The sequence below is a fragment of the Erithacus rubecula genome (assembly GCF_903797595.1).
Source record: "Erithacus rubecula genome assembly, chromosome: 3".
Classification (NCBI taxonomy): domain Eukaryota; kingdom Metazoa; phylum Chordata; class Aves; order Passeriformes; family Muscicapidae; genus Erithacus; species Erithacus rubecula.
Genome location: NC_136689.1, coordinates 102,573,580 through 102,595,222, shown reverse-complemented (window position 1 = coordinate 102,595,222; position 21,643 = coordinate 102,573,580). Strand labels below are relative to the sequence as shown.

Genomic DNA, 21,643 nt, shown 5'->3' with positions numbered 1-21,643 from the left:
CTGGCAGAGCGAGGCCAGCACTCCCAGCACTGCTGATTGCGACAGCGGCCAGGCCACCCGGTGTCAGCGCGCCGGCAGCGGCACAGCCCCGGGACAGCGGGCATGGCCACGGGACAGCGGGCATGGCCACGGGACAGCGGCACAGCCCCGGGACAGCGGCACAGCCCCGGGACAGCGGGCACGGCCCCGGGACAGCGGGCACGGCCCCGGGACAGCGGCACAGCCCCGGGACAGCGGCACAGCCCCGGGACAGCGCCCTTGGTCGGACACTTGGCTACGAGACCACTCCTCAGAAACCACGCATCAGCGACTTTGAAGCTAAATTAAGGCAAATCAAAAGGTTTTTAAAGCGACTTTTTGATATTTACAAACTACGCGATTAACACTGCCGCGCCCGGACGATGCCGCTGCCCGGCTGCCGGTGCAGCTTGGGCGGCATGGTCCATCCCGGAGGGGCACGGCTCCGCTCCCACACCGGGACCAGCTTCCCCACAGAGCATCACCCCCCGCCGACGGGACAGGCCGTTCTGGGAAGGCGGTACCGGGGCGGTGTCTCTGGGCAGGCCACGCTGGGGAGGCGGTACCGGGGAGGGTGATCCTGGTTCGGCCGAGCAGTGAGGCGGTGCCGGGGGCGGGCCGGTGACCGCGGTTGGCGGCGGCGCTGGGGCTGGCTCGGCCTCTCTTGGGAGGGGCTGGCGGCTCCGCCCGGGCAGGCGAGAGCGGCCCTTGCAGACTGCGCTGGCGCGGCTGGCTCGCCGCCCTCCTCCTGTTTCCATTCGCCGCCGCTCTGAGCTGCTGCCCACTGCGCCCGCCGCTCACCCGCGCTCCAGCCCGCGCCGCCATGGGGACCCCTCAAGGCAGCCCCGGGCGAGGCGGCCTCGGCTTCCTCGTCCTCCTCCTGCTTCTGTCGCCCGTGCGGGTGAGTCGGTGGGGTGGGGAATGCCGGGCCTCCCGGCATGGTGGGGAGAGAGGGAGCGGCGGGTGGGCAGCGGGATCCCGCGGGTGTTGCCTGGGGCGGGGGCAGCCGCGCGGTCCCCGCGCTTCCCGCGGCCGGGGGTGTCCCCGCCGGCCGGGCTGGGTAAGAGCGGCGGTGTCCCGGGTTAGGCCCCTGGGCTCGGGGCGGCGCGAAGCTGAGGCGAGGTGCCGGGGTGTCCTCTCCTCGTCACCGGTGGGGCTCGCTGCCCTTGTTCCGTGCCGCTGGTGCCCGTCGGGACGGGGCTGACAGGCGGTGGCACAGCAGGCCCGCCAGGGAGCACCTGCGAACTTCAGCCTCCGCCCGGACCCCGTCCGCCGCGGTCGCAGCCGGCGGCGGCTGCCCCCGGGATGCCGCGTTCCCGTGGCGTGCCCTGGTTATGCAATGCCCAGTGCATGTGAGTGGCCACGCAGTCACATGCTCGGCAGAGGCTTGCAGATGTCCTCGGTGTCTGGTTCGCTTTGCTTGGGGTGTAACTTGGGCTAGGTGACAGCCCCTTGGAAGCAATGGTCTGTGCGGAGTGAGAGCTGCTGTTTATTCATGTGCAGGTAGTAAGACTATGCATTTCCTTAAAATCGAGGACTAGAGTATGCTGGACTTCCTGGGAGCTTTGGGAAAAAATATGGTAAAACCTTCACTCCTCTCGATCGTGTTTTGTTATGCTGTAGTGCAAGATAGGAGCGGGATACTCCACATTCCTGTGGAGAAACAAGGAGTGTCTTGTAAGCGTTAGTGGTTGGCTTTCTTTCCTTCTCTACCTACGTTGAAAACATGCTTTCTAGGTCAAGTTTTATGATATGGCCATTTTAAACATAGGAGTTTGTAATCTTGCCTGTGTGCTGTTCTCATATCCTCTTCAAAAAAACTTTTAAAAATAGTTTGAACATAAAGCGAGGAATTCATTCTTTGCCACTGGAGAAGGTGATTGTTAGTACTGACTCATGATCTTCAGGTGAGTAAGTAATGATACTTCACAGCTAACCAACGCACCTTTGTGTAATGTTTTCTGGATGGAGATATCGTCTTGGAGCGATGAGGTGTGTCCTAGTCTGGTAAAGAAATGACAGAATGCTTTCCTTATTAGGAGGATACTGACCTACAGAATCTTGTAACAAGTTCCCCTAATATATAGGGAAATCCTTGTCGAGGCTTTGTGGTTCCTCGAAGTAAACATTGCAAAATTAGTCTAATCATGCAGATCTCAGCTGTGTGCTGTAAGTAGGCAAAAGCTGGTTTTATTGGGGATTTTTGCAGTTAACTCCTATTTGCAGCATTTTTTGAAGAGAATCTGGTCCTTCAGTTAGACTGAGCCTATATAGTGTTGATGCTTGCTGAAGAGGAGCATGTAAGCTGTTCTCTCCCTCAAGTATACTGGTGGTGTAATGGTTTTGTGCTTTCAGTTGTGATGTTTGTAATCCGAGGTGGCATATGTCATGTTTTTTTTCTGTTTCAAAGCAGTCGGTGGACTGGAGTGGCACTTCAGCTCACAGTCTTTTCCTTGCATTTGTATTCACAATGAAGTGTTCAGCCTGTATCTCTCACTCTGAAAAGTACAAGATTTCTGCCAGCTATCCATTACTATTTTCTTTTCTTATTAATGTCCAAATGCACTAGGTGGTATTTCTGTGCTTAATGGCCACTATTGTAATTGATTTTTGTATAATTGTACAAAAACACAAGCTCTTAAATCACTGGCTAGTCAAGGCTGGATACAGGTTTCCTATCAGCAGCTGGGATCCCAAGCTGTAGGTTATATTGAGTTTTCTGAAATCCCATGGGAAAGTGTTAATGACAAGTGCTGCTCATGCCAAGTGGTGTGCACTGTGGTGGTGGTGTCCTGACCTTGGACATGAAGTTCTGAAATGTCTGTTTGGAGCAGTTTGTTTGTCAGGGATGGAAAGGTAGCTCCAGAACAAGACAGTAACCACTTAATCTAAATTACTTCCTGGAAAATCAGGAGTGACTTGTTCAACCTTTCTGAATGGAAAGTGAGGAAGCTGCCTTAGAAGGGGAGAGACGAGTGAAGGGACTGACTGGTAGAACTGAATAGTACCTAGCTGGGCAGTAACCAAAACAATCCAGGTGTTGTGCAGTAGCATTATTATTAACCTGCAGGACATCAGAGCTATTTTGGTGCAGATGGACTTAGTTGCAGACAGGTGCTAGCTGGGGGCCCTCCACTTCCTGATCATGCATGCATCCTTGCAGATAACATCAGCTTGTCCCCACGAATACTGAACTGTTACTGTTGTTGCAACTTTCTCTTTCTATTTGACTTTGACTTTACTGTGACATCTGAAATGTGCTTGGATAACTCAAGAACTGTGGCTTGCTTTGCCTGACCAGGAGTGGTAATGATTTTTCCATCTGGAAGGAATGCTGGTGAGCAAGGGAACAGGAGGAGCTTGGCAGATGAGGCACGGCTCTGAACTGGCTGCCTCTGAACTAGTTACTGAAAGAGACCAAGAGTAAGAACTAAACCTGTAAAGTTTCCTTTAGTCCGTGGACCTCTTTCACCTTCAGGAAGGGTTGTGAGGCAATGTGCAACTTCTAGGGCAAATCTTTGAACTTGACCTGGTAACCTGTTGTGTTTCCTTGGAACTTTCAACCTCATTGGCAATAGCAGATATTAAGGGAGTGCAGGAGGAGGAGTGTGGATTGATCTTTTTGCCCTGCAAGATCCCAGATGCATCATCCTTGATGAAGGAAAGGGAAGCAGCTGTATCTGATGCTCTTGCCTTTTCCATACATTAGTAATCCTAGTTTGAAGAATCAAACAGTGTTCACTTGTCATCTGGTATTTGTAAGACCACAAACAGTTGCTGTTTCTGTGTACAGCATGATCATTGTTCTTTGTCTCCTTAACAGCTGTGTATTCATTGGTGGTGGTGGTGGCGGCAAATGCTGCTGGAAACATCAAAAAGTATCAGTTTCTTTCAACCTGCAGTTGAAGAAACTTGGGCTGAATTAAATATGTTTATGAACACTAATTCCATTACAAATGAATGATAATACCTGGGAACCAGAAGACTCTTAACAGAGCTTTTGTAGAATGTCCATGCTAGCTCATGTGCATGTGCAAGTTATTTATAAGGGCTCCCAGAACCTTGGCCTGAGGTGAAATTTATCTTCGAACAGGCTAAGCCTGCCAGAAATAGGAATACAGTTTTCTGAACTCTGAGGATGTGCTGAGGGTTAGTGTTAGTATACTAACAAGATATAGTTTCTAAGATATGCTAGAGGCAGGAAGGAACAGCCTTCATCTAAGGTTATATGTTGCTGTTGCTTTGTGAATTACTTAGGGAAGTCACTTTTTAATATATTAAGTTCTTAGTCATGTGATCTTGAAAACATACAGAAAAAACCCCATGAACTGAGCCCTGTGTTCCTTCTGCTGTATTTCAAGTATTTTGCCTTGTTTAGAAGGCAGTTGGGTTCAGTAACACATTTCTGTTACTTTTGGGGCTAGGCTTTCACCCACTTATGAAACTTGATACTGACCTAAAAGTCTGACTCTGCAAGCAGCAGTTTTAACTATGACTTATTTACAACCACACTTACTCATCCCTATCTCACCCTGCCCTCATAGGAACATTCTTCTGAAAGAATGGCAAGAGCAAAGTGCTTATCTTACTCTATAACTTAATCTAGTTTTTACTAGAGGGTTTTCAGGGCAAAGAGCTGTCAGCCCTGTCTTATCCATGGTAGTGGAATAGTTACTTAGTTACTTGTATCCCTGAATGCTGTCTCACCGTAGGAGACCAACCCTCTCCTGTGTTTTTGGGCTGACTCTATGATAAGCAGGCTATTAACTTGTTAATGTTCAAGAGCTGTGTTGTTCAATTCAGACTGTTGATGTCTAATGATTTGGTGGTTTTTAGGCTTACTGACTTTGTTCAACCACTCTAAATCAAGCGTCCCCAAAGCTTACTGGTTTAGGAAACAAACTCAAGCTTTCATTAGTGAAATCCTGCTAAGTCATGGCATAAATGTAAAATCTTAATTTGTTTTTGAAACTGTATTTTTGGTGTTAATACTGAAACAATATTCAGACTTGCAGTTCTAGGCCTAAATGTCCTTCTAATAGTTTAAAACAGCTGATCTGTTCAGCTTTTCTTAAACAGGCTGAAAGTTTGAGTGGCAAACATTGTTTTTTTCCGTTGTATGTTTTATTATTGTGGAAGTTTAGGAATGTGGTTTTAAATTCTTTATCCAAATTAAAATGTAAACTAATACCAGGCCAAACTTTGTCTTGCTTTATTTTTCTTTTGTGTTTAGCTGGATACCTTTTGGTACGTTACCAAGTGTCATGTGCAAATAATTATTTTGTGTTCTGTCTTGAAAATGATGACAGAAAGCCTTGTAGGTAAATTTATAGACATAAGACAGATTGTATTTTGTTTTGTACTCATGTAGCTATAACCAAGGAATTGCTGCCTTGAAACACAGATAATGTTTTTAAAACTATTGAACTATCAGTTGGACTGACACGGTAGCTGAAATTTACTCAAGTTTTTCTATGCAAGAGGTGCCCTGGTAAGTTTTTTGTAACTGCTAACTGCATTACCAGTTTTCCCACACATTCCACTCTGGAAGAAGCTAAGTCTTTCTCTAAAGAGTAGGTTGATGAAGTGTTTTAAAAAATAAGAAGTGTTCGATAACAAGATGTAATGAAGTGCAGAAAATATTTTTTTAAAAAGGTTGATTACAAACCATTCTAGACTAAACACAGAAGCCAGCCCGATACTGAAGAAATAACTAATCTTTTTCTCATGGACAGTGCAAAGCAGCTCCAAATTCCTTACCCTTTTGCAAGAATAGTGGTGAACCTGTGCTTCCTCTTGAAGAGACAATTCCCTTCTGATGCTGGTACAAACAGTAGAACCATTTTCACTGTTAGTAGGTTATTTGCTGTTGGAAGTGGGGCATATAGGTGTGAGGAAGCAGAGTTGAAGGTGGTGACTTATAAATTTGAATCAAAGTAGTATTAACTTCTTAGATCAACTGGATTCATGAACAAATTTACAATGTAGTTTTGAGAAACAGTCAGCAAGTTATGGAAGTTTGACACTTTGGCTTATGCTGGTGTTAAACATTTGGTGTTTATAAGTGCAGTCTTGTTTTCCAGCTTGTGTCATAGAATATGGTAATACTTATCAGCTGATTGTGGGTCTAACTAGAAGACATGCTGGAATAGACAAATAAAATGGTGATCTAAATGAGTGGCACTTAAACTGCCTTAGACCTGGCTTGCAGTGAGTAACTTTGAGTTGGCCTATGTTGCCCTGGTTAGGTTAAAGAGGAGACAAGTCTTGGGTTGGGTAAATTGGTGATGGTTATTGTCCCTGGTAAATAACCAATTACTGATGCACTTTTTGAAGAACTGTCAGTGTTGTTCAGCATAAAAATGTATGTTATGGAGGCACTGTGTTTCTGGGTAGCTCTTGGGTATTGTCAGGACAGCCTTTCAGGGGCCTCTCTGGTCAGTAAATGATTCTATTCATGGTCAGGCACAAAGCACAGCAGTCTGTCCTTCCAGCAACAACATATGGTGTCTCTAAAATACTAAGTCAAGGTTGTTCAGGAGATCAAAATAGGTCAGTTATCTCTCAAACTGTACTAAGCTGACTCCTCATTAGAGCTGGGAGAAGTGTAGTAAACGTTTGTGCAGTATGCTTTCTGCTTGCAGCCCAGGTAGTAAGAAAGTTTTGGAGCTGTATTAAAGCTTCTTTCTGCTGTAAATAACTTGCATTATTATTGCAAGTTATTATTTATTATTGCATTAAATGTTTGAATTTTCAGAATAAACATTCTGGCTTAGTATCTCAGATGTCTGTGCAGTACCACTGAACAAAAATAAAATGCTTTCAAGGTGCTGCTGTCCTTTTTCAATTTCTTTTATGCATATAATAAAGAAGAAACTTCTGAAATTTCAGTAGTTCCTTAAATTAAAACATCTTTAAAATTAGGCACTTTTCTTAGCACTATAATCCTATTTAAGTGTTCCATGCTTAGGCTTGAAAGTGGTGATGGAGGGCATTCTTCGAGATTGTGACAGGATATGTATAGCAAGTAGGGAGCTATGAAGTTCTGTTTCAGAATCCTCATTGCTGTTTCCTCAATCTGTCACGGTAATGAGTTTTCAGGAAGGATCAAAAGGTAGCAGGAGGAAGTGAAATTGCACATAAGCAATGAGTTTCTTTCCCTGTGCAATAACTCGTGCTCTAATGTGACAGTTTAACCCACTAATTATTTTGTTGTCCTGCATGAACAAATTATTTTCTAAATCACCTTATACTTAAAGATGCTTTTCAGGTATTGATGTAGGTTTTTCTTAAGTAACTCTCACACTTGATATCAACTATAGGCAGTGCACTTCTTGTGTCTGTAATGGTCAAGGGAGGGTGGGAAGTTGAGCTGAAGATCAGTGGTGCTGTGCACCATGTCAAAAACACCTACTTTTGTTAATGGGTGCTTTATGTAGTACACATTGATGTTTTAATTAGCAGGAAGTTATCTAATCTGGACTTCAAGTGGCTTTTGGAGTAGTAGTGCATAAATTCTACAATAGCTGAGGTATTTAGCAAGTATTCTTTGCAGTTAATCACTTATTTTGTTGATTAGGTACTTCCACAAATGTGTGTCTGGTATGGAGAATGTGGAGTTGCTTCTGGAGACAAGAGGTACAACTGTGCTTATGATGGGCCACCAATAGCACTACCAGAAGATGGCTATGACTTAATGCAGGTGAGCTTCTCTTGGATGTTTGCTGTTAAAAAAATAGTTCTCTGACACTAGAATTCTATATTGGGTTCTATTGAACCTGTTCTATGACCTCTCATCCTAACCTGATAAGAAAGTAGACAGATTATCTCTGATTTCTCAGGTCCAACTGGTTAAGGTAATTTACCTTAATTTCTTTTCAGAGATACAAGAAGTCTCCAAAATGTGTTTAGAGGTTGTCACAGACAAAACCTTAAATATGGGATTTGCTCACTTTCTTGCATATTTGCCTTGCTGGTTTTACTACTCTACACTTAAATTGCTTTTTTGAAGACTCTCCCAAAATATGTGTTCTACACTTATATCCTTCTGATCTCTAAAGGACAAGACTAAACTATTTTCCTTCAGATGATCATTCCTGATAAAGGAAGGTGCTAAATGATACTTGTTCAATTTGAGCAAATTTGGACAAAATTAGCTGTGCCTGGTGTGAGACTGTTTTTCCTTACTTGGACTTCAGCTGCCAAAGTCAATGAAATCACTGTGAAAATAGTTTATATATTCACACACAACATAGGATATTGCCAGATTTGCCTTCTGGTGTCTAATAGTTCAAGGCTTTAAAGAGGGAAGTTAAACAGTGGTGACAGGAGTAATTTCATTAAATATGTAGCTGAGCTAACTACTGTTGTGTGTTATTTCTGAAGACTTAATGCACAGTTCTTGTATGTTGCTATCAATGATACTTGTGTTAAATGCATTTGTCTCTTCTGTAAACTGAACATGAAGTAGCTCTTCCAGGTAATCACTGATTTTATGGTTAGTGGCTTGCCTTCTGAGACTTTAAAATCTGACACTATCCAGAAGGAGTACTAGAGGATAAGCTGCAGGAATACTTTCAACTTGGATAAACGTGTTGCCCTCTTACCAGTAGGCTCTCAAATGCAATTATCATTCTATATATAGACCCCGATGAGTAAAGATCATCTGAAAAGCTTTTCAACAGGAAGTGCTGCCTTGAATAAAAGAAGTGAAAAAAGTGATTCTTCTCTCCAGTCTCTAAACGAAAATCTTGTTTGCTGGACTGTTTTTCTCCTATGTGTCTCCCACAGCAACAGCTACTGTATTCTGAAATATGCTGATGCAGAGCCCATGATTATAATGAGTTCTGAAGTCTTAAACATATTTTTTCTTCCTTTCCTCTTGATCTCAATGTTGTTTTGTGTTTTTGGTTTTTTATTTTGTTTTGTTTTGGTTTTTTGTTTGTTTTTTTTTTTTTTTTTTTCATTTGTGTGGTTTGTTTTTTTTTTTTTAAGGAACTCTGTCCAGGTTTATTCTTTGGCAATGTTACCACTTGCTGTGATGTTCATCAGCTTCAGACTTTGAAAAATAACTTGCAGCTGCCTCTGCAGTTTCTCTCCAGGTACGCTAACAAGTGGCAAAGCAACTAGTTTTGTAACAGAATAACAAAGCACTAGTCTTCAAGTAGACTGTAGAAAAAGTGGTAATTTCATATTGGAGCAAACTGCTAGGGTGACTTTCTCTTCCATAGCAGCAGGCTGTAATGTCATGAAACAGCTACTTGCAGTCTGGATTGACTTAATAAACATCCCCTTAGCTTGTCTCAAGCTACTTTATCTAATGAAACTTTCAGAAGAGGGTGACACAAAGTAGCATTTCGTCTTGCTCTAAGACATTAAGAAGTCAAAGAAGTCTTCCTGCTACCAGCAGTTAAGTTTTTATTCAAATTCTAGTAAAATTGTTTGAATATGCTATTTGAGGCAGGCAATTTTATTAGTAATTTATGGTGCATAAAGTTGTTGACGAACAGCAATTGCTGTATTGCTAATTAAAGTCTTGCAGACTTTAGATATTTTGTTCTGTCACTCTGAGCAGAATGTTTATATTTGCAAGGCATATCTGACTTGACCTACATAGCACCTTTATCTCTTAATTGATTGCTGTTCATTGGCTTTCTTACCCAGATGTCCTTCATGTTTTTACAACTTGATAAACCTCTTCTGTGAACTGACTTGTAGTCCAAATCAGTCTGACTTTTTGAATGTTACAAGCACCATACCTTATTATGATCCCGTTTTAAAAGAGAACAAAAGTAGCATTACAGAGCTGCAGTACTTTATTGGAGATCGATTTGCAAATGGTGAGTAAACAGTGTGTTAATTTACCTTGGCTTTTGTGTTTCTTCAGAAAGAATTTGGGGGGGGGAGCATCTCTTTAACTATGTTTTTGAAGTTTGAGTCCTCACATAGGTAACAGTTGGTCCCCCTTAAAATTTATGGAATATTTAAGTTCTGCTTGGCCAGGGTACATTACACTGACACTGTTAAATAAGTGTTTTAAAGGTTCAGCTGAGGATGAATGTCTATACAAACTGTAAATAGGTGATAACTATGATGACTTTAACTTCAGAAAAATTAAGTTGTTGCCAAGTATTGAATGTCCAAAGCCTACCTGGTGCTAAAACAGTTGGGCAAGCATGATAATGAGGTTTGTACATAATGTACTACGATGGTTCTCTAAGAGGTGCTCAGTCTTGAAATGGACTGTCTAGTCCTTTGGCAAAATCAGGTGTTTTTATATAACAATACATTTGGATTGTATTTTGATTTTGTAGCAAACTTAAAGTATTAATTCAGTCTTTTTATGCTTTTTGCAGTAACCTTTAATAAAATGAAGACACTTGAAAGTCACATTCTGCCTACAAGTTGAAAGTACCTTTAATACTTTTCATAGCTTTCCCTGAAAATAATGTTAGGTAATGTTTCCTGTCAAGCAGAAAAGTAGGTTCTAGTATAATGCAGATTTGGGTGGCTTTCTCAGAGCAAGGTAGCTGTAACAAAGCATTGCAACCTTGAATACTATGAACACAACTGAAAGCATTAGTTCACTATGCTAAGATGTTTTTATTTGAAAACTGTATGTTCCTGGAACATGAGGAGTCTAATAGTGGAAATACTTGTAATGCTTACTCAAATTATAACATTGGTTTAATGACTCTTCCCAGCAATGTACAATGCCTGCAAAGATGTGGAGGCTCCATCGAGCAATGTTAAAGCACTGGGGTTGCTGTGTGGGAAGGATGTCAAGGACTGCAATGCAACCAACTGGATTGAGTACATGTTTAGTAAAGACAATGGACAAACTCCTTTCAGCATAATTCCAATCTTTTCAGGTAAGAAACTGAATAGTCCTTGCCTTTGATGCTCCTGTCAAAGGCTGGGTGCTATGGATAGAACACTGATTTTTAAGCAACTGCCTAGCAATGAAAGTCTGCAGTCAGAGGCTTTCAAAGCAATGTGAGATTAACTTACTTTTTTTTTTAATTTCTGCTTGGAAACCATACTTTGTACTTTATTCTTACACAGCTTCTTACTATAGAAATCTTTAAAACTCAATGATGGACTGAGCCTAGGCAACTGGCTACTTGTATTCCTTGGGAAATGGGCAGTACCTTCATCCTTGAAAATTTCTTTAACAGGAAATTGTTGCACGTTTCACAATCTAAATAGATAAGGGGGATGACAAATCATTGCTGGGGATGATAGAAGTATGTGCTTATTGTATTTACAGACTGAAGTGTTATAGACATGACCTGTCATTTACTTAGTAGACAACTAAATAGTTGGTACCTGCTGTGGAAAAGGCAGTGGATTGTTCATCTGTAAGAGCAGGAAATGCTGCTCTGCATAGGCATTGTGGGCTTTTATGTAAAGGGTTCACTCACTTAACTGGGAAGGTCTGAATAGTAAACTCGCTCTGCAACTTGTGATTTGTCATAGATGTTCCTGTGCATGGAATGAACCCTATGAATAATGCTACCAAAGGCTGTAATGAGTCCATGGATGATTCAACAGGACCATGCAGCTGTCAGGACTGTTCAATTGTTTGTGGTCCAAAACCTCAACCCCCTCCATTGCCACCTCCTTGGCTGTTGTTTGGTTTGGATGCTGTGTATGTCATCATGTGGATCTCATATATGGGCTTTCTACTCATATTTTTTGCACTGGTTTTTGGAGTCTGGTGTTACAGGTAAAGTATTCAAAATGCTGAGCTCTGCAAGTCACTTGTTTATCCCTGAGAATTTCTTTGCCCTGGTCAGATGCTTATGTCTTGGCTGCTTCAGCCAGCCAAAAGTCATGTTCTGTAGCAGATACCACATATACCTACAGAAACTGTTCTAACAGCTAAAACCAGCTGGTAGAAAGTGATTGCAGAAGTTGGTTTAGTTGATGCATAACATTTCCTGCAACAGAATCACATACACTATTCTTCGACTTTCATAACTAAGTATGCAGAAGTCTGGGAAAACACACATTCATAACAAAACAGTCAGTGCCCTATTGTAAATTAAGTAATGAATACTTTTTCCTAGTCTACTGTTTTGAAAAAAAAACTAAATGAAGGGTGAGCTTCCAGTCATTATAGTGTATCACCTTTGATAACCTGGCTGGAGCACCTCTCCTATGAAGACAGGCTGAGAGAGTTAGGGTTGTTTGGCCTGGAGAAGAAAAGACTCTTGGGATTCCTTACAGCAACTTCCAAGTACCTGAAGGGGGTCTGCAAGAGATGGAGAGGGACTTTTTACACGGGTGTGTAGTGACAGGATGAGGGGCAGTGGTCTTAAGCTGAGGGAGAGTAGCTGTGAATTACATATTAAAAATAAATTCTGTACTATAAGGGTGTTGAATCAGTGGAAGAGGTTGCCCAGAGGGGTTGTGCCCAGTTCCTGGAGGTGTTCAAGGCCAGACTCAATGAGATTCCAAGTAAACTCATCTAGTGTAAGGTGACCCTGCTCATAGCAGGGGAATTGGAATTAAGATCTTTAAGGTTTGCTTCCAACCCAAACCACTCTGATTCTGTGGTTGTTCAGTTATGACCAGAAAACTGAAATTGAATAAGAATTAAGTCTGCTTGGAAAAGGACAATGGGAATGAAAATTTGATATGTTCAGCAGCCTTACTTTAGTGGGCAACATGAAATTGTGTGTTTGAGATGCTGGTTCATATTTCTAATTTAAAATTTCTTGCTGATATCAATTTAGAGAAATTCTCTATGTTGTTAGTGCTAGCAATCTTCTAAACATGCATAAAGAATCTGTGCTTGATGTAAGCTGTAAGAGTTTATTAAAATAGCTGACATGGCTGTATGTTGTTCCAAAGAATCACAAAGCTGGAGGCTGTTGTACAATCAGTACAGATGCCTTTGTGGACAAGCAGGGTAACACAGCTTCTTGCCTTGCAGGCGGCGTCACTTTGTCTCGGAGTACACCCCGATTGACAGCAATGTAGCCTTTTCTGCAAATTCTCACCGTGACAATGGTATGTCTTGGATAAAAGTAATAGGTTTATTACGAACTCGAGTGCATCCCTTTCCTGTGGATGGAGTTTTAGCTTTATTAGGCTAAAGGTCCATTCTTAGAGGGCCTTCAGCCTTTTGGCCAGCATCTCTCTTTAAAGTAGTACTTACCCCTATTTTGCTGGATGCTGAAAGCCCTGGATACACACTTCATGGATCTAATTAGGCTTCAAAGAAGTTCTGCAGGGCTTTACTATTGGGGTGTAGGGAGGGCAACATGATGCTAAAATCAGTTTAATAATGTTTTGACTTATCCATGTATCCATTTAAAACATGAAAGGAAAGAACTGTAGTTTAATTTGTGTACCAGCTGAGGTAGTTTGTTTTATTGCTTATATATCCTTTAACTGCTTCTTCTTTTATTTGCTACACTTGCTGCTGTCAAAGATAACTTTACATTACAAGGGGCAATGTAGGTATAAGCTGTTTTCTGCCCCTTGGCCTCACTCAGGGATTGGTCTCAGGATCTGAGTGTCAGTCGTAGTAGCTTCTGCTGCTTCCTACAAACAGAGCTAGAATAAAATGTCATCTTTCTGGGTGGGCACCAAGAAAATGCTACTTAACTGACTTGTCAAACATTTACTGTTTACTTCTTGCTCTTGCAGGAAACATTACCTGTGGTGAAAGGCTTGGTGAAAGGTTTGAGAATGGCCTGAGGATGACATTCACCTCGTGGGGGGCTTTCTGCGTCAGAAATCCACGCCCTGTTATCCTCTTCTCTGTGGTCTTCATTGCAATGTGCTGCTCAGGCTTTGTATATATTAAAGCAACTACAAATCCTGTAGATCTCTGGTCAGCCCCAAGCAGCCAAGCCCGCAAGGAGAAGGAATACTTTGACACACACTTTGGGCCTTTCTTCCGTACTGAACAGATCATTATTCAAGCACCGAAGAGTAGCCCAGAGACCTACTCACCTTACCCATCAGGAGAAGATGTACCTTTTGGACCTCCTCTTACTAAAGATATTCTCCATCAGGTAATTGGACTTCCAAGAGCAAAGACCTAAGCATGCTTAACAGGTATAACCACATGGAATTGGCTTCCACGTGCAGTGTTATGTATCAATCAAATCAGTCACTAGATATTCATATTAAAAATCATAGCCTTATTATGAAAGCTTTTTGCTGAAGACCTTCCTGTTAGAGAGACACTTGCAGACTAAGTACCAGTTCATGGTATGAACACAGAAATAATATTTTTGTAATGTGCTTCTATTGACATATGCCTCTGTCTCTGGAAACTTGCAAGAATATAGCATGCATTTAAGTCCTGTCTGCAAGACAAATGCTTTCTTGTGCTGCTCTTAAACTATCATTTGTTTTCTTTAAAGGTACTGGATTTGCAGGATGCTATTGTCAACATAACTGCTTCTTATGACAATGAGACTGTAATGCTGAAGGACATTTGCCTGGCTCCTCTTGCTCCCTACAACAACAACTGCACTATCCTGAGCGTGCTCAATTACTTTCAGAACAGCCATTCTGTTCTGGATCACACTGTTGGGGATGAGTTCTTTGTCTATGCTGATTACCACACTCACTTCTTATACTGTGTTCGGTGAGCAGTACAATTGCATGTTTTCTAATCAAGTTGCCAGTTCATCTTGGCGTGGTGTGGGTGCTGGCTCTGATTTACCATAAACATGTTTTTAAATGTTTCTGAAGAGCTCTGAACAGAAGACCAGTATCTAAGCTTTCTCTTTAGTTTATAGTTCAGTTACTTAGAAGATACTCTTTGTATTAAAGGCTATAAGGCAGACACCTTTAAAGCAGTATTTAAATTCAAAGCAAATGTATCACAAGGGCAGTGTACCACTAGCAGGCTTGTCTTGTTTGTCTTGTATTTCAGTTATAACACAACAGCTTCTTACTGTTTTGTGCTGTGCCTCAGCTGTCAAGCAGAAGCTAACAATTATTGCTGGTGGTCTCTTTAGGGCTCCAGCATCACTGAATGACACAAGCTTGCTTCACGATCCCTGCTTAGGAACATTTGGTGGACCTGTATTTCCGTGGCTGGTGTTGGGAGGATACGATGGTGAGTGGAAAAACAGTATTGCAATGTGAGAGTACATACTTGTGTGCTGCTGTTGGTGCTAAAGGTGCATTCTCATTTAACATAAGTGTTTAAATGCAGTCCAGAGAAACTGGAGTTTTGTTAAACTTTCAGTGAGGGTTTTCAGTAGAATGGTGCTTGGATTGGAGGCAGACTAGTCTCGAAGTGCAAAATGCAAGCAATCTCTAGTTGGAACATACTTGTCAACAGGACAAATGTTCATCTGCTTTGGGCCTGGTAAAAGATAAAGACATGAAGTAGCTCAAGTTGACATGCTGAGATGTATGTGTATTTTGCTTTAAGTTAGAATAAAGTTTTGTCATTCATCTGACAAAGCAATTAAGAGTAGATTAACATGTTCACAAAGGAAATTCTTTTATAATTACTCTGAAGCCAGGATTTTGTTCAAGCAATTTGTCTAATTAAACATATCTTGGTAGTGTATTTGTTCTGAACATATCTAAAATAGTGTTTAAAGGCAAGTTCTTTATTAGATTGTACGGGATTTGTATTTGCTCTGAGTAAAATCTAAGTAGGCAGGACGTACAGTGTTTAGGAAGCCACATTTCTCATTAGATGGAAAGTCATAAGCAGTGATTATATAGTAGCTCTTTGTCTAACCATGGTGTGATTTATTGTTGTGGTGTCATGAGCAAGTTAAAGAATGAATAATTACTCTGGAATGCAATCTGTAGTGCTTATCAGGTTTGGTTTTTACTTCAGTAGTGTATTTGAGAACTCAGTGGTGTTCAGTGGAGTTGCAGGAATAGGATTGCTTTGGACAATGCTAATTTTAAATTTATTTTTATCTGCTCTACTAGAATGTAAGTTACATTTTCTTAATGCTAAACTTTTTATTTCTTCTATAGATGATAACTATAATAATGCTACAGCCCTTGTTATTACTTTTCCTGTCAACAACTACTACAATGATTCAAAAAAGCTGATGAGAGCCTTGGCATGGGAAAAAGAGTAAGTGGTCTTCCTGTGTTCTGAAGTGCATGCATGACTTAAAGCAGGTTTAAATGTTGACAAACAAGAAGCACCAGCACTGTACTGACAGTTTTTCAGTATGACTACAGGGATGTTTTGAGAGGCAGAAAAGCTGGTTAGAAACAGACTGTGTTCATCATGAGACCTTCACTTTGACTAGCACACTTAATTTGCTTTGAGACCTAGGTTCTAGTCCTCTTAGTGACCATCTAACCCAGTAGCACTTGCCAATAGGTAACTTCAGAAAGGATTTATTTTATTGTGGCTAGAATTACATAGGTAGACTCTTTAATTTACTGGACCATTAACCATGGGTGGAAAGGTCAAGCCTGATGCTGTAGTTCTTTACCTTTAATTTTTAATAATTGTCATTCAGATGAACATTGAAGGCTTTCATCCCCTTTACTAGCTTCATGAGCTAGCTTACACAGGCCAGCTGCTCTGGCTGGCAGTTCAGACAAAAACTACTGTACTAGAAATAAAAATAAAAAATAAAAGCATGACAAGCAGCTGCCACAAGCACCTCTCAAGTCGGGGAACTGAAACAAGGGCTAATAAGTTGTTCCAGTAGTGTAAGCAAGCTGGAGTCATCTTTCATGTGTGTATTCCTTTGTATAGCTTTGAGGAAAATTGTGCTTAGAGCTTGAAATAGCTCATGCAAGGTACCTATTTGTCTTCAAACACTGGAGAGACCATGAAAAGTATATCAGTGTAGTGTATTTCTAGTTCTTAAAATAGAGTTCTAGGTATATGTAGCCAGTACACCTCTCTTAAAACTGAGAAAGGTCCCCATAAACTGTGTGGCCACAGGGTACTCTTGTACCACACAGATGATGTAAATTTGCCATCAACTGACTTTTAAACATTTCTAGTGGAAGAAGTTTTATCCTTTGAAAGTGTGATCGACCTCTTGGCTTTGTTTTTTAGATTTATTAACTTTCTGAAGAACTATAATAATTCAAACTTAACAATATCATTTTCTGCTGAACGGAGTATTGAAGACGAGATCAACCGTGAAAGCAACAGTGATGTCAGCGTTGTGTTGATAAGCTATATTGTGATGTTTGTCTACATCTCAATAGCTTTGGGACATATCCAGAGCTTTAGAAGACTGCTGGTATGTGTGTAGTTTTCACTGCTATAGAGATGAAGCTAGAGCTTGCTGGTAGCTCTAAGTGATTTAACTATTTTTGCATAATGCTGATGTTCAATTTTTTATTAGATTGTTGAATCCTCCTTGCGCAGGAGTTAGAGGGAGCATTGCTCTTGTACTAGACAATTCATGTGTGTTTCATAGTCTCAGCTAAGTTCTTTCACTTGATGCTCAGTTACCATCAGCTTTAAGACTTGTAGCTTCAAGGTTGATTTCAGGGTTTTTTTGAAGATCCAGATAAGTTTTGTACTACATAGACTAAATGTTAGAGTATGGCTTTTGGCTTTGCAATAATCTGTTCTGTGGGATGATGCTTGTTTGGTTGACGTTCAGTGCAACTTTTTTTAGGTGGATTCGAAGATCTCTCTGGGCATTGCAGGCATCCTGATTGTACTGAGCTCAGTAGCATGTTCTATAGGCATTTTCAGCTACTTTGGAATCCCACTGACACTGATTGTGATAGAAGTAATTCCTTTCTTGGTGCTGGCTATTGGAGTGGACAACATCTTCATTATGGTTCAGACACTTCAGGTATTTATTCTTTCATACAGACTGTTATCAAAGAGCCTGTCATTTTTGAGGGCTGTAAGCTTGCAGCAGGAAGTTTTCTGCATTCCTGTTCTCAGCTCAATGTGAGCAGCTCTGGATTCTGACAAGATATCTAATGAAACAGATTCAAAAATCTGTGTAAGTTCTACCTTTCACAAAAAAACCCCAGCCCAGTTGATGTCTGCATTTTTATTACTGCTGCTTGATATCAAAATAATTGTAGAAGTCAACTGGTATTTTGATCACTTGTAACTTTAGCATATTGTAAGCAGTAGTCATGATCTATACTACATGCTTAAGACTAAGCTAAGGACTTCTTACACTAAGTCTTAATGGGTAATCAACTTTTTAATTTGACAGGTTCAATAAAGCTGGCACTGCCTCTGTCAAATGTGTAGTTTTATCTTGAGTACTGAACTTAGTACTGTATTTTAAATTTGGAACAAGACAAGTAATATTCAGGCTGCTCTTGTTTTAGAGAGTCTCAACAGTTTTTTATCTAACTCTTGTTAATGCAGTGGAAACAACAAAAGATGGTTTAGGATATTTTTAAAGTTTGGGGTTTTTAAAGCCATATGAAATAGCTTTATAAATTGCATGATTCCTAACAATAACAACTTATTGCCTTAAAACAGAGAGATGAACGCATTCAGGGTGAAACTCTGGATAAACAGATTGGCAGAGTCTTGGGAGATGTGGCACCCAGTATGTTTCTCTCATCCTTTTCGGAGACTGTGGCATTCTTTCTTGGTAAGACTCCTTTAATATTTGAAAATAGGGGTCTTATAACTTCATATTCTAAGAATAAATGTAATACTAAAATACAAAAGCAAAGTAAGAATTTGTAGAGGCAGTTTAGCTTAGTTTACTATCAGATTAAACTTCTGATGGGGATAGGTATTGGAGTACTTTAAGTCTGGCATAGTTAACAAGATAGTTCTGAATCTGTCAAACTTTTCAGCCGGAAAGATTGGAGGTTTTTACTGACCTGCAGTGACTGACAAATCTAAATTTGACCTTAGGAATAGATTAAATATCAGGGTGTATGAACTCCTATATTGCATTTAGTCATCTTGCAAATGTTCCTTGGTTGGAATAAGGCCCTTAGACAGATTTATGTTTGCGGCTCACTTTACAGTGTTTTAGAGGTAAATCTTTTTTACCCTACAATTATAATTTGGCCTTGTTTCATAATGGCTTTGCTTACCTGCAGTGTAATTTGTTGTTGGATCAACTTGTATTAGAATGGCTTAATATTGAAGGAAGATGTTGCCTGACAGCACTCCTTAACTGCCCTGTTACACAGTCTGCACCTAAATTTGCAGTTGAGAAATGGCTTAGAACTAGTCACTCCTTTTTACAGCCTCAGTGCTGTTAAACAGATCAAAGACTGCAGCTGAAGCCAGGCTTGTATGGGCTGTTTCCTTTGCTCTGGAAAGAAAGGCTCCTTGTCCTGCTGTAAGGCTCCCAATTAAACTGGATGTTTGTCTAGAAGATGCTGGTGCATTTCTAGAAGGGAGCTCTCCTAACAAACGGGGTCGCTTCCTCCAGGGACACTGTCTACGATGCCAGCGGTTCGCACGTTCTCCCTGTTTGCTGGAATGGCTGTGCTCATAGACTTTATTCTTCAAGTCACTTGCTTCGTGAGTCTCCTGGGCTTGGATATTAAGCGTCAAGAGGTGAGTACAAGTGCACCTGTAACTGCAGTGTAATGGGGATGATGACATCTGCAGAACTGCTCTAACTCTGGCATTTAATCAATTTTCAGAGTAATAGACTGGATATTCTGTGTTGCATCAAAAGCAGTGAAGAAATGAGTGGAGTCCAGCGTTCTGAGAACATGTTATTTCTGTTCTTCAAAAATCTGTTTTCTCCATATCTGCTTAAGGATTGGATGAGACCAATAGTAGTACGTATAATCTATTTCAAGTAAGCAGTCTCCTAGACTTGAGCAAAAGAGCAGTGAGCCTGAAGACCTAAATAGGGAAGAAAAATCTTCAGTACAGTGAAACAAATTAAGCTTCTAGTATTTTTCTTCTCAGAAGAAGAATAGAAATAAAATTTTGTAATTGTAGGAGTATTTCAATAAGTAGAGGCTTGATCATGGATTGTCCAAAGCCCAGATTTAACAGTTGCATTGCAGACAATCTAATTACTTTAGCCCATGTAAAAAAGTCAGTGTGTGTTGGGTTCTACACTGCATTAATCCAGTGTTGTTGCTGAAACAGTGACTCAGTTTAAGGTTACCATGCTTACTTACAGAAGGTGTTTATCACTTTCACTGCTGATGTCTAAGAATAAATTTCCATATAGTTACAAAGGGACCTCTGAGTAGCTATGTTTTACTACTACTGTTGTAGTAAGCCTGACTAAACAAGACTAAACTAAACTAGAGCCTCTTTGCATGGCTCCTATTAGCTTAACAAATGAGTCCTGTTGCCTGTTGTTTCTGTACAGTTCTCACTTCCATGGATTTGCTTTTTTTGCAGATAGCAGTGTTTGTGGGTATCCTGTCATTCAGTGCAGCAGTTATGCACAATGTAGAGATTGGACTAGATCAGTCTCTCTCAATGCCAGATGTAAGTCTTATGGTTGTGTCACTGTTCAGCAGTTTGTGGCTGAATGGAAACCTTGATACCTTGTTGTGCTACCTCAACATTCCATAATGGTAACTCAAACTTTCCTTTGAAGGACTCTTACGTAATTGATTACTTCAGCCACATCAGCAAGTACCTGCATGCAGGTCCCCCTGTCTACTTTGTCCTGGAAGAAGGACACAACTACACCTCTTTGGAAGGGCAGAACATGGTGTGTGGTGGAATGGGATGTAATAATGATTCACTTGTCCAGCAAATCTTCAATGCTGCGGAAATTGGTAGCTAGTAAGTCTTTCATGCTTTCAAGTCTTTCATGTCTCTGCATAGTAGCATGGAAGAGATGTAGCTGAGCAGTGTGTCCTCCTCGTTTAGCTCAGGCTCAGCTGCTGGTCATAAACTGACATTCTATTTTATGTGCTTTATATTGTGGATTTAGAAGTGAGGGGGTTGAAAGCAGCTGTGACAGACTTTTAGAGTGAGGATAAAACCTGTCTGGACTGATGGGATACTTTGATGTATTTGGGTTTGGAAAAGGGGCTTGATCCTTCAAGCAATCTTGGAATGTAGTAAGAAAAACTTGTGGAAACCTCTCAGCAGGGTTATGATGTTCTGGAAAATGGCTGCATGCTCAGCTTCTAAACCTGGTGAATTAACTAGGCTAGCCTAGGGAGGCTAAGCAGGAATTTTATCTACAGTTAACAACTCAAGTAAGTTTTTTCCCAGTTCCTTCCACTGTAACTGTTCCTTGCACTTCCTAACTGAAGGAGGGGCTTTGCTTGAAAACTGAGGCAGCTGGATGTGGAATAGGATGGGGAACAGTGGGCAGGAGAATAGAAAGCTGGGCTTGGCAGTAGAACAGGATGCTGTGAAAACACTCCTGCTCTTTTCTAGCTGCAGTGGTCTTAGCTACCTGAGCATTATGGCCCTTGGATGGGGTACTGGAGCATGGGACTATATGAAGAGCTGAGTAGATTTGACATGAATGAGTTGACATGGCATGAGTTGGCACTGGAGAGATCAAGTGATATATTTTGGAATTAAACATAAAATTACTGATGATGGATATGTTGTGTTATTTTTATTAGCACAAGGATAGGCTATGCCCCATCATCCTGGATTGATGACTACTTTGACTGGGTGAAGCCACAGTCATCCTGTTGCAGAGTGTACAATACCACTGGACAGTTCTGCAATGCTTCAGGTATTGGCATCCATCTTGTTGCTAGT

The 21,643-nt window shown here is 41.1% G+C and overlaps 1 protein-coding gene across 1 annotated transcript in view; it reads left to right on the top strand.

The window, feature by feature from the left end:
* The first annotated feature begins 538 nt into the window (after positions 1 to 538).
* The window catches only part of NPC1 (NPC intracellular cholesterol transporter 1), a 26,997-nt gene continuing 5,892 nt past the window's right edge, over positions 539 to 21,643 (top strand). The window contains exons 1-19 of the mRNA XM_079300779.1: positions 539 to 919; positions 7,598 to 7,720; positions 9,013 to 9,119; positions 9,682 to 9,857; positions 10,722 to 10,889; positions 11,497 to 11,746; positions 12,959 to 13,035; positions 13,678 to 14,048; positions 14,403 to 14,629; positions 15,006 to 15,106; positions 15,994 to 16,096; positions 17,045 to 17,234; positions 17,619 to 17,801; positions 18,455 to 18,569; positions 19,371 to 19,498; positions 19,588 to 19,728; positions 20,309 to 20,398; positions 20,511 to 20,701; positions 21,502 to 21,617. Coding sequence (XP_079156905.1) covers positions 842 to 919; positions 7,598 to 7,720; positions 9,013 to 9,119; positions 9,682 to 9,857; positions 10,722 to 10,889; positions 11,497 to 11,746; positions 12,959 to 13,035; positions 13,678 to 14,048; positions 14,403 to 14,629; positions 15,006 to 15,106; positions 15,994 to 16,096; positions 17,045 to 17,234; positions 17,619 to 17,801; positions 18,455 to 18,569; positions 19,371 to 19,498; positions 19,588 to 19,728; positions 20,309 to 20,398; positions 20,511 to 20,701; positions 21,502 to 21,617 — 2,935 coding nt within the window. The 5' untranslated portion in view covers positions 539 to 841. The remainder of the gene's footprint in view (positions 920 to 7,597; positions 7,721 to 9,012; positions 9,120 to 9,681; positions 9,858 to 10,721; positions 10,890 to 11,496; positions 11,747 to 12,958; positions 13,036 to 13,677; positions 14,049 to 14,402; positions 14,630 to 15,005; positions 15,107 to 15,993; positions 16,097 to 17,044; positions 17,235 to 17,618; positions 17,802 to 18,454; positions 18,570 to 19,370; positions 19,499 to 19,587; positions 19,729 to 20,308; positions 20,399 to 20,510; positions 20,702 to 21,501; positions 21,618 to 21,643) is intronic.